Raw genomic sequence first — 12,241 nt, forward strand, 5'->3', positions numbered from 1 at the left:
CATACTTGCGAATGCAGAGCAAGGGCAGTGGTGGGGGGGGAGAGAGAGAGAGAGAGCGAGAGAGAATTCCAAGTAGGCACCATGCCTAGTGCAGAGCCTGATGAGGGGCTTGATTCCACAACCCTGGGATCATGACCTGAGTCAAAACCAAGAATCAGATGCGTAACTGAGCCACCCAGGCACCCCTAAATATTGCATTTTAAATGTGTTAGACTATCTATACTATATGGAAAAGATGACTAATGTAATGAGAAGGATCAAAGTGGTATCGTGGAAAACATTAGAAGGATGTAGGGATTTAACTTGAACAAAAGGAGTTTGGGTGCAACATTAAATACAATCGAAACCTCTTAAAATGGTCAGTGAGATCCTGCCTTGCCTTATTAACTTTATCTCTTTCTGTTTTTAAAATTTTTGATAGAGTGTGTGAGCAGGAGAGAGAGAGAATCTTAGGCTTCATGCTCAGTGCATATGATCCCACAACGCTGAGATCATGACCCAAGCCGAAATCAAGAGCTGGATGCTCTATTGACTGAGCTACCCAGGCTCTGTTTACCTCTTAAGCCTCATCTTATGCCATTCTCTTTTATATCGTAGCCATATGATTTTCTTTCAGTTGCTGAAATGCCCCAGACTGTGGACAGACAGTGTTAGAGTCCTATATGTGTGTTCTCTCTTTTGCTTGGCATATTCTTCTCCCTTTCTGATCCCTAAGGTCTCAGTGTAATGTCACTTCCTCACAGCAGCTTTCCTGGATGTCTCCTCTCCCGTGTAATGTAGGTTCCCACCCCCTTTCTATTTCATTGTCTCATTCCCTTGTTTGCTTCCTTCATAGCTCTTAATTGAATAATTTTATCTCTTTACTTTTTTAAATGTTCTACTCTAGAATGTATGCCTACAAAGGCAGGGCTTGCATCTGTTTTGTTTACATTTTCTCCTCTAGGTTCCTAGCCACAGTGCTGGCACATAATACTTGCACAGTAAATCTCAGTTGAATGAATAAATGACACAGTACTTACCAATTCTACAAATAATTTTGAAAGGGTTGTTATAAGAAATATATTGCAGATTTGTTTTGCATGGGTCCAAAGAGCAATTAGAAGGTAACAGGTTGTAGCTCAGGGGTTAGACAGTTTTCTATCCTGGGTAGGTTCAAAAAGAGACTGAACAATCACTTAAGTGCTTATAAGAGTATGGGTACTTGAATGTGTGTTGTACCACATTCAAGTGCTATTTTGATGAGAGTTGTAAATGAAACTTCTTTACTAATACAGAAAAGGAAACAGGAGTAAATACAGGAATCAGACATGATGGTAAAAATATCATTATTGGTGAGGCTTAGATAAGCATCATAATAATTCACAGGGGTTATTTATGTCAAGCATGCACCTTACTCTTTTCTGATCTCAGTAATCAAGTATGTCCTAGTGAAGGAGAGTTCGTTTAATAGATGTGCGTATTTCCACTTGAAAACACGAAGCCATGGGAATGGTGTTCCTCTGTGAGTGCGTGCGTGTTTGTGTGTGTGTATTTCATTCATTGAGTTTTGAGGAGCACTTATGTCCTGGAAGTACTGTGCTAACTGCTGGAAAGAGCAGTAATCAAAAAAGATATGGCCCCTGCCTTCATGAAGTTTGTACTGTTGTGGGAAAAACAAACATTACTTATACAAATAAATGTAACATTTCAGCTATAATAAGTGCTCCAAATAAGAGATATGTAACACTGTGAGAGCATATAATAGGATAATTTGGAAGTTTTTTGTGTGTCAGTAGTAATTGAAGCTTTGAGAGGGAATGAAATTAAGTGGAGGATAAAAGGGGATGTGATGTGAGCATCAGTGATTAATTGCAACCTTTAGTGACCTGGTCAAAGAGAAAAACCTACCAGAGGAGACTGCCCTCCCTATACTTTCTCTCCCCGCTCCCCCCCCCCCACTTTTGGGCTTTATTAAATTTATAGTCAACCAGGGATATGGCTGTTCTGGGGGAAAGAGATAGCTTAAAGTGAGTCTGTCAAAAACTATACCGCTAATACTAGCCACTTCTCCACTCTGTATCCTTCTGTGACACTGGGGGCTAATTTACTCTTTGCCCCCTGAATGGTCTGAAATGTGTAAGAATAGTACATCAAATATTTTATCTTCAAGGCCCCTCTATACCCTAAGTTAAAAATAAACACTTCCTATTCTCTTTCCTATCGTAAATTATACCCAATTATATTGTGCCATAGAGAGTTCACCAGAGATTATATGTTGAGTCCAAGTGGTAGAATACAGATACTCCAAATAAACTGTCACTAATATAAAAATTCCATATCTGTGTAAGTCATCTCTATTAGATTCTTAGGGACATATTAAAGATACTTGTTCTTTATTAGTTATGATCTAAATAAGTGGAATTCTCCATTAAGTTGAACTCCAAAGAAATGAAAATTCCAAATATTCTGAGGTTTTTACTCTACTACATGTTGGCCATGGCAGTCTCATTTCCTGTCCCGAGAGCTGTTGTCTTAAGCAAAATAATGTTTCCAGAATCATGTTCCTGTGGTCAGAGATTGTTGTTGAGGCCAGAAGGAAGAATAATAGTTACGCAGCCTCAGTGACATGTCAGGCAGGCTCTGCCAGGGTCACTCTTCTTGTCTTCTTCTCAATTCAAAACCAACAGAGAGAAGCAGACTATATTCTCTTTTTCTCTGTTTAACGTAAGTTGAATAATGTGGCTTGCGTTTGTGGCCATCTTATCTTCTTAATACTTCCCCCTAAAGAATTAAGGGCCTTACCATACAGATGAACAGAAGTTGTGAACGCAGTGGGGATGTGCCGCCTTGTTAAGAGTGAGAACAAGGCTGGGCCAGCTATGCACAGTCCTTCTTTCAGTCTCAGATCAGTCAGTGCAAAATAGGCCAGCTTCTTTAGACTTGTTATTTCTCAGATGGTTTTCTTATCTCTGGCGAAAAACATTCATTGCTCCATTCATTGATGTTTGTTAGTGATCTTTGATTTATTACCATTTAAAACATGATACTCAAAGAATGAATCATAAGTACGTTTATGTTACCTTTCTGGAATCAAGTTGGTTGCTAGGATATGAATGAAGGTTGTAACACAGAGGTTCCAGTAAAATTAATTTGTATATTGGGACATTTTTACATTAATATATAATATCCACACAGTAAGATAATTCCTAAAAAGCCAAATTGGTTGTATCATCATATAATACCATTTATAAGATTAGGTTATAGACCTTCATTTATTCCCTTTGAGACATATGTGTAAAATAGAATATCGTATATATATAGTTTTGTTGTAAATATTCTGCACCTTTTTATTTTTATTAACTTTTTTGATAGCCTTTGCAATGATATTTTTATTTCTTTCTTAATCTTTCCATATTGGTCCATTCTCAGTAGCAATGGAAAATAGTTACCACCACATCTCAGCACACAAAGCATTCTTCGTCTGTTACCATTTCAGAATGTATTCTGAGGCCCTTGGGAGAGGCTCATTCCAAAGCCTGAAAAATACTTCTGAATTTACAGTAGATCTACTTCTATACTTGTGATATTAGACTATGGTTTTCTTTAAGCGCTTTAGTAGGCTCTAATAGAATTGCTGATGTTAACATCATTAAAAGTTTTGTCTTGCTGCTGCAGTGAGTTTGAAAGTCTTGAATAATGTTGTCATAAGATGTCAACTTCCCAGAATCCATTATATTTCCAGAATACATACATACAAATCCATAATATTTGATCTTTCCAAATTAAATCAGTGTGTTAACCTGGCAGGTGGAAGCATAACATTATTCTGGAATGCCAGCTCTCCTTTTGATGAGTTCTGCAATTGCCTAGCAGTATACAACTTGTCCTTTGACCAATGTACTTTTAAAAAATGTTTCTGTTGATTTCTTTAGCTAAGGGCAACCAAATCTTAAATTTTTTATGTCTTTTCTCTCAGAACTTTTCCCAGCCCCTCATCACAGAGCATTGGGTATAAAAAGTGAAATCCTTTCTTTTTAAAAGAGTGGTTGTGTATTGGTTAGGCAGTCATTTCTTCTTTCCATCACTAATTTCTTGATTACAGTGTTAAATCTGGAGCAATAGTATAATTCTCTGAGGCCGGATAGGTACAGGTTACATATCTGTTCCCTTTATACATGCATAGTCATGTTTTGACTTTCGTGATAATTTTTTTATTTGGATTTTAAAGAAATAATTTGACTTAATTTATCGTTAGAAAAAAATAATAACCATAGTGCTAGTTGCATTGTGCCAGGACAAAGTATATTGCTCTGTTAGTTACTTTTCTTTTTCTGGTGCTACATTTAAAAGACTTACCATTAAAAAATGCCTTGTGAGAACATACAGGTCTTCATATTAAGCATAATCCCGATAAGTGTTCAGAAACATAACACTTAATGAAAATTGAGCATTTTAAAAGTTATTTTTTTTTCTGCCTCAAATGACTCAACCTCAGCTCCTTAAAAAGCCAAGGAGCTTATTAAGCTACTGTTGTCTCTGAAGACAACTGTTGTTTCTGAATGTGTAAGAATAAGATCCTGATTTGGAGTTCATATCCCCTCTAGCATTGCTGTTGCATCCTTTTATGTTAGAATTGGGAAGAGATAACTGTTATTAAAGTTCTTATCTCAAACATTTATAATAAACTAGAAGTAGATAGCAGTAACCTAACACATTTAAGTTTTATTTTAAACACAGAAAAGTTGTGGATTTATTATAGCTAACTTACTAAGGTATAAAACTTACTGAATAGAAAAAAGACTGGATAATTCATCTGATTACTTGAAATTAGATGTCTATTTGGAAAAGATTTATTCTGTAGTTATTAAGAAATGTGAAGAAAAACTTGCTTCTAGAGCTTAAGCCAGAACTAGACATACTGTACCTGAACCGTACCTTATAACTTTGTTAATAATTTTGTATGTGTTTATAATTATGTTAGTATAATTAATGATCTTTAACAAATAATTATTTTATCTTGTGTTTTTAAATACCTTATAATGTAGTATTACCAATCTCTGGAATGAAGTTGGAAACCCTTTCCAAATAGGACATTTTCCTGTATTGTACATATTAAATATACTGATGAATCCTAAAGTGTGTTTTAACATTAAAAGATTTTCATGATAACAAAGGCAGATATATTTGTTAGGCTTTTCTATTATAATTATAAACAAAAATTTGAGTTCATTACAACTTAGTCTTCTTGGCTTTACCTAGAATAAAAATATGCTTTAGTCCTTTTATATTTGTTAATTTAGTATTTCCTGTTTCACGTAGTTTTGGAGCTCATTTAAGATAGTTCCTAAATAGTTGCTAATATTGTATTAATGGGAAACAGTTCTAGAAGTGGACATTTGAGTTTTGGGGTAAAAGTAACTAGGCATTAATAATTATTCAGGTAGTAATTGATCGACTGTGCTAGTGTTTTCTACAGATCCCTTCTTTTATTACAGATCTCCACAGGATAAAAGAACACTTCTTGTGAATTGTCAGAATAAGAGTCTTTCACAGTCATTTGAAAATCTTCTTGATGAACCTGCCTATGGTTTAATACAAGTATGTTTCTTAATCTATTTTGTATTAATCTATTAATCTGATTGCATTATTTTATATCCTCCCACCTCTTACTTTCTCAGAGATTATATGGAATGGGCAAGTGCCTCTCTATGTGTAAACTTTATGAAACTATTCTTCGTAAGTTTTTAAAAAGTTTTTATTCATTTTGAGAGAGAGTGGGTAAGCACAAGTAGGGGAGGGACAGGGAGAGAGGGAGAGAGAGAGAATCTCAAGCAAGCTGTGCACTCTCAGCATAGAGCCCAGTGTGGGGCCTGATCTCACGAACCATGAGATTATAACCTGAGCTGTCATCAGGAGTCAGACACTTAACCACCTGAGCCACCCCAGTGACCCTATTCTCCATAATTTTTTAGAAATAATATGCATTTATTTTTAAGAGTCAGAAGCTTCTTTGGTTCTTAGTTACCATTAAAACAATTTTCCCCTTTGTTGTAATTCTGAAATTGGACATTAGATTTTTATTGTTATAGCTTTCACTGTTTGAATCAGGTGAAAGGTTACTGGGTAAGCCACTTTGAATTCATTAATGATAAACTTAAAAATATGGTTTGAATTTTTTTTTTCATTTATTTATTTTTATTTACTTTTGAGAGACAGAGAGAGACAGAGCATGAGCAGGGGAGGGGCAGAGAGAGAGGGAGACACAGAATCCGAAGTGGGCTCCAGGCTCTGAGCTGTCAGCGCAGGGCCCGACGCGGGGCTCAAACTCACGAGCCGTGAGATCATGACCTGAGCTGAAGTCGGCTGCTCAACCGACTGAGCCAGCCAGGCGCCCCTGAATTTTTATTTTCCATTTAAGTAGGTTCATTTAGGGTCATGATAATCTAATCCCCCTTAAAGTATTTGAGTATATTCTTACATTTGACTAAAAATAATTCACTTAGCACAGGCAGAAATAAAGTTAATTTATTTTTCACTCAGATTTTTATGTAAACTAATGAAATCTTTGTTTATTCACTTATTCAAAAAATGTTTGAGTGCTCACTGTGTCACAGTGCTTACTGTGTCTCTTCTTGGTTCTGAATGAAGATAACAAGATAAAGAGAGAACTTTTGAGGAAGGAGGACAAGACAGCTAGACACCAATTAAAGTAAAAAGTGAAAAAACAGTTTTTCTTATGTGAAAATAATCATTTAAAAGTTAGACCTTTAAAAAGTAACTAATTTTACTAAATATGAATAAGCAGGCAGTTTGGGATTTAGAAGTAATCCTAGCAATAGAAAAACCTTTAGCTGTTTTCCAGGGCAGCACTGTCCAGAACAGATTACACTCACTGGCATGATTTTATTAACCTTATACAGTAAAACCTTAGATTGCGAGTAACGTGTTCTGCAAAATGAGCAAGCGTTTTTAATAGATTTTAACTTGATAAACGAGTGATGTCTTGCAGTAGGAGTAGTACATGATGCCCAATGTCACATCACAACTGAGCCACTGGTTCTTGAAATTTGCTTTGTGATACACGAGTGCTTTGGATTACAAGCATGTTTCCAGAATGACTTATGCTCGCAAAGTAAGGTTTTACTGTAATTAGATTAAAATGTCAGTTAATATTTAAATATTATGAGCTTTGAAACTTAGCTATTCAATATTTTCTGTTAGACTAGTTTGGTTCTGCACACTTCAAGAAATATTTTTTTTGTGAAGGCAGGACTGCTAGACAGAAGAAAGCTGTTGTGGGCCATGCATCAGTGGAAAGTAAGCGCTGCATATATTTGTGATGTATGCAGATCAAATAAGTCTGCAAATCATTTGTTTATCTGGAATTCAATCAGTAGCATTAACTTGCTGTTTATATACTATTTTAATCAAATGAAAAATTGCCTCAGAAAATACAAATTTTTCTTTCCAGAAAAAAAAAAAATTCAAGATAATCTTAGAATGCTGTTTTAGTTCTGATTTCCCCCCTTTAAAAAACATTGCCCTTTTGCCCATCAGAAGGTATTTTCATTCTCGATTTGAATTAATAATGCTAATGTTTTTCTTCTTACTACATAGAAAATTAAAAAGGACCCTTATACAGCAACTATGGTAGGATTTTCCAAAGTCACAAACTACATTTTTGATAGTTTGAGAGGCAGTGATCCCTCTACACATCAACGACCACCGTCAGAAATGGCAGATTTTCTTAGTGATGCTATTCCAGGTTTAAAAATAAATCAACAAGAAGAACCAGGATTTGAAGTCATCACAAGGGTGAGTGGAGATTTATATGAACATAGCTCTATATTCTAGCAAGAGAAATCCTTTTGAAGCACGCACTGGATGTGCTAGAAATAGAAACTCAATTTTGATTATATCTGCCTCTTTCTCATAATTCTTTCTTACAACTTTTTTGCTAACTTAATATTCTAACAACTAGTACTTGTTCTGCCACCAAATTCTTGGGTTGGTCTTCATCAGTTACTGCTTACACTTTGTTAATTAAGTTGGATCTTTCTTTTATCACTTTTTGATAATAATGAACAGGTTGTTTGTTTCATTGAGTGTGTAGCAGTGAGAGAATAGTGTGCCTTGCATATTGTTCCTAGTTCTGTTCCTAGTTTGTATGTTTTTCTCAGTAGGTGCCAGAGGCAGCTAGTCAGGACACTACTCTGAGGCTTTTATTCTCATATCAATCTTTTCTTTTTTTAAAAAAAAATTTTTTTTCAACGTTTTTATTTATTTTTGGGACAGAGACAGACAGAGCATGAACGGGGGAGGGGCAGAGAGAGAGGGAGACACAGAATCGGAAACAGGCTCCAGGCTCTGAGCCATCAGCCCAGAGCCTGACGCGGGGCTCGAACTCACAGACTGCGAGATCGTGACCTGGCTGAAGTCGGACGCTTAACCGACTGCGCCACCCAGGCGCCCCGTCAATCTTTTCTTTTTTTAAGTAAGATGGATCTTTAGCCCGGAATTATGGCAGATCTTTATAAATGCTCAACAAGACTTTTGAATTCGCTACAAGTTTAGGCTGTACATAGTTAGAATGCTATAAATATCTAAATTGTAATACTTAAAAGGCTTATCTTGCAGATGGCACTTTAAAATTACTAACATCTGTTAATTGAATAAAAAAACTGTAGAAAATACCAAGTGGAGCTAATGGATCATGAATCACTTCTGAGAGCTACAAATTTTAGTTTGGAAGAAAAGCTAATTTTAGAATATGATTAGTGGAATAGTACTGTCTTTTTAAATAATGTAGCATACCATTTAATTTGAAGGGTCTCTTAAGGAATTTACATGTTGAATGTTTTATACTTACATAATTGAAACTCAAAATTGCAAATGTACTCCTATCTCTGAATTTATAACCCTGTTATTTATATGTTTAGTGGGAAGGAAAATGTATGGAATGCTGTTGTAGTTCAAAAGTTGAACATTGGAAAATAAAGGAAGATATTAGAAATGTTAGAAATCATGTCAGTAATAAATGGTATTTATTTTAATTTTTATATACCTTTATTTCATTTCACTGGTTAAAAAAGTGTACTCCTCATTCCTTATTTTCTTAATTTAGATTGATTTGGGAGAACGGCCTGTTGTTCAAAGGAGAGAGCCAGTATCCCTGGAAGAGTGGACTAAGAACATTGATTCTGAAGGAAGAATTTTAAATGTAGATAATATGAAGCAGATGATATTTAGAGGGGTAAATACCTTAATAGGGATGATATTTGAAACTGCTGATATTTAAGTTTTCTTTCTTTATGGGAGGTGTTTGGGGAGTCAGGGAATGAATTCCTTTTTGATAAATGATGTTTTATAATCCCTGTAGGACAGAGTGAGGTCCCTTTGATGTCCCTGAGGGTTGAGTGGGGGAAGATACCATTAAGTCTAGGGAAAGATAGTCTTCTTTACTGGAAGTTCTGTGAGTTATGTGAAGGAGGCATATATGTACCCCAGTGGTAGTTTCCTTATCTAGTAAGATAGGGCTTAGAAAGACCAGTCCCTCTGACTTCTATATAATCTACTGTATACTCTGCATTGTTGAAGCTTTCTGGCAGCTACTTAACATTGTCTGAATCTGGAGGTCAGGAACAAGGTGTAGTATTCATTGAATTGAGCTATTTTTATATATAAAACTATCTTTTAAATATTAGTCTTACTGTATATTTATATGCAAGTTTTGTGAACTTAAAAGTATTGCATACCATTTACGAATGCGTTTAATACGCATGTTTTCTTTAGGGACTTAGTCATGCTTTGAGAAAGCAGGCATGGAAATTTCTTCTGGGCTATTTTCCTTGGGACAGTACCAAGGAGGAAAGAACTCAATTACAAAAACAAAAAACGTAAGTAAGGTCTTTTGTCATCAAAGAAATTAAAATAATTCACTCGTACAAATTTGTATAGTGCTTCTAGATGACTATTTGAAATAGATGAAGGTATGGGAAAATAATTTTATTTTCATCTTTTTAATTGAAAAATTATGAGCCCTGTAGTTATTTCAAACTAGTCATTTCAAACATTGCAGTTGTGTTGGTGAATATGTAGAAAGATGGCAAAAAAAAAATTCCACTTCCCTTATAAAAGCATTTTGCATAAATGAAAAATAAGATATGGATTTTTAAATACATCATTCATCTTGATTAATTTTTACAATTTATTATGAAATTATAAAAATGGCCCATAAGAAGTGTATTTACCATTTAGGTTAATTACCTTTAGTTCCCTCGTGCTCTTGTAACGTAAACTAATCTTTCATTTTTTTGGAAGAGTGTTTCTCTAAGTAATTTCTCAGTCTTGAAAAGAAACAGAGGTGAACTTTCCAGGTACCCTTCATATTCCCAGGTCATCAGTTTAGCCTTTGATTTAAAGCTCACTCTGAATCTTTATGTGCGTATTTAAATTTTCAGACCATCCTTTCTCTTTCAACACCTTTGCAGTCCTCCTAAGATATTTCACATTAACAAGTTTGTGCAAAAACTGATTGAAAAATGGAACTCTTAGGTCAGATTAAAAAAATAATTTATAGATTTGTATTTGTAATTATTCAGAAACTTTAGTGGTTAAAATATTTAATAACTAGAATAATTTTAGGTATCATATTAAGGATTAAGGTAAAAAAATCATACGTAAATATTCTAGTAGTTTAAGTAAAGTTTATGGTAAATATAAGGTTATTTTTCCTTTGTTTTCACGCATGTATCATAACTTTAAACATTTTACTATCATTTATAACCTCACATCTGACTAGCATCATAAATGCTTTGATATATTGTTTATACAAAAACCCAATTAGAATTTTTAAAAATATAGTATTCTAATAGCTTTTTTTGGTATAAATTGTCTTCTGTAGTGATGAATACTTCAGGATGAAACTGCAGTGGAAATCTGTCAGTGAGGAACAAGAGAAGAGAAATTCGAGGTTAAGAGATTATAGAAGTCTTATTGGTAATTTTTTCCTCATTTTAAAAATGCATGAGAGCGGTTTACATTGAAGTCTTGATAGGATTTAAGAAGTGAAATATATGCTACAGAGTAGGGCTCAAAAGAGATATCAGAATTGGAGAGTACATTAGAATATTTATTTGATGTTCTTGGTTGTTCCTTTTCTAATAAGATATGAATTCAGTCAGTATAAGTACTGATATATTTCATTTTCAGTTCTCAAATGTGAATTTTAAAAAGTGTTTAACTTTATTTGCTTATTGAATTAATTTTATTAAATTGTCTCCCTTATTACAAAAAACAGTTGTGTCTATTATAGAAAAATTAGGAACTACAGATAAGCAAAAAGAAGAAAATAAAGATTGGTTTTGTTTCTGTCATGCAGAGATAACTATAGTTGATAGACATTGGTTTGTGTCCCTCCAGACCATCTCTAAATATGCATATAATTCATTTTTTTAATACATGACTTCAGATAGTAAATGTTTGTTAATGTTTGAGAATTGAATAAGAATTCATCTAGGAATAACTATTTCATAAAAAAGAGATGCTTGACAGAATTTTACATCAAAGGAATTAGACTTATTTCAGGAGAGTAAGTACTGGGTCATCTAGCTCTTATGATAAAGGCCAGGTTGGTGTAAGTTATTGAAAGAATACATAGTTACTTCTGTACATGTCTTAAAGTTTTAAGTTGATAATCTCCATTTTACAGAAAACTGAACCATTGAAAGTATAATTGACTTGTCCAAGATCACATGATTTAATAAGAGCAGAACCCAGTTTAATGCTCTTAACTATCTTGTTAGCTAGCCTCTACATAATTTTAGGATAGCTTTGGATAGTAGTGGAATTTACTTTTTAAATTCTTATATTGCTTTTGGATTTATTTATAGCTTCATAAATAAAGATGGGGAATGTTTTTACCACCATGTTCAACATCACCTTCCCATGGAAGAAGAAAATCTCTACAAATTATAGTTAGAAAGCCCAACATAAACAATTTGGTAGCTTTTGTAAAGACATAAAGACAAATGATGAGATCTTTTTGGTAATAGTACTTTGGATTATAAGGTTTTCATTTGTTCATGTAAGTCATCTCTACCCAACATGGGGATTGAACTCACAACCCTGAGGTCAAGAGTTGCATGCTCCTCCGACTAAGCCAGCTGGGTACCCCAGTACTTTTGGCTGTAAAAGAATTTATTTTTCCAAAAAATAAATTATACTGGAATAAACTGTGTCCTTCCTCCAGTTAACTCAGAAG

At 34.3% G+C, this 12,241-nt stretch overlaps 1 protein-coding gene across 2 annotated transcripts in view; it reads left to right on the forward strand.

The window, feature by feature from the left end:
- TBC1D15 (TBC1 domain family member 15) overlaps nucleotides 1-12,241 on the forward strand; it is a 74,420-nt gene that overhangs the window by 38,956 nt on the left and 23,223 nt on the right. For both annotated transcript variants that reach the window (XM_047064854.1, XM_047064852.1), the window contains exons 6-10: nucleotides 5,475-5,577; nucleotides 7,597-7,794; nucleotides 9,104-9,232; nucleotides 9,772-9,875; nucleotides 10,883-10,977. In XM_047064854.1, the coding sequence (XP_046920810.1) occupies nucleotides 5,475-5,577; nucleotides 7,597-7,794; nucleotides 9,104-9,232; nucleotides 9,772-9,875; nucleotides 10,883-10,977 (629 nt within the window). The remainder of the gene's footprint in view (nucleotides 1-5,474; nucleotides 5,578-7,596; nucleotides 7,795-9,103; nucleotides 9,233-9,771; nucleotides 9,876-10,882; nucleotides 10,978-12,241) is intronic.

Source organism: Lynx rufus, unplaced genomic scaffold (assembly GCF_022079265.1).
Source record: "Lynx rufus isolate CCGP_SWC_20201006 ecotype Redwood Valley unplaced genomic scaffold, mLynRuf1.p SCAF_7, whole genome shotgun sequence".
In the NCBI taxonomy this organism is placed as follows: Eukaryota; Metazoa; Chordata; class Mammalia; order Carnivora; family Felidae; genus Lynx; species Lynx rufus.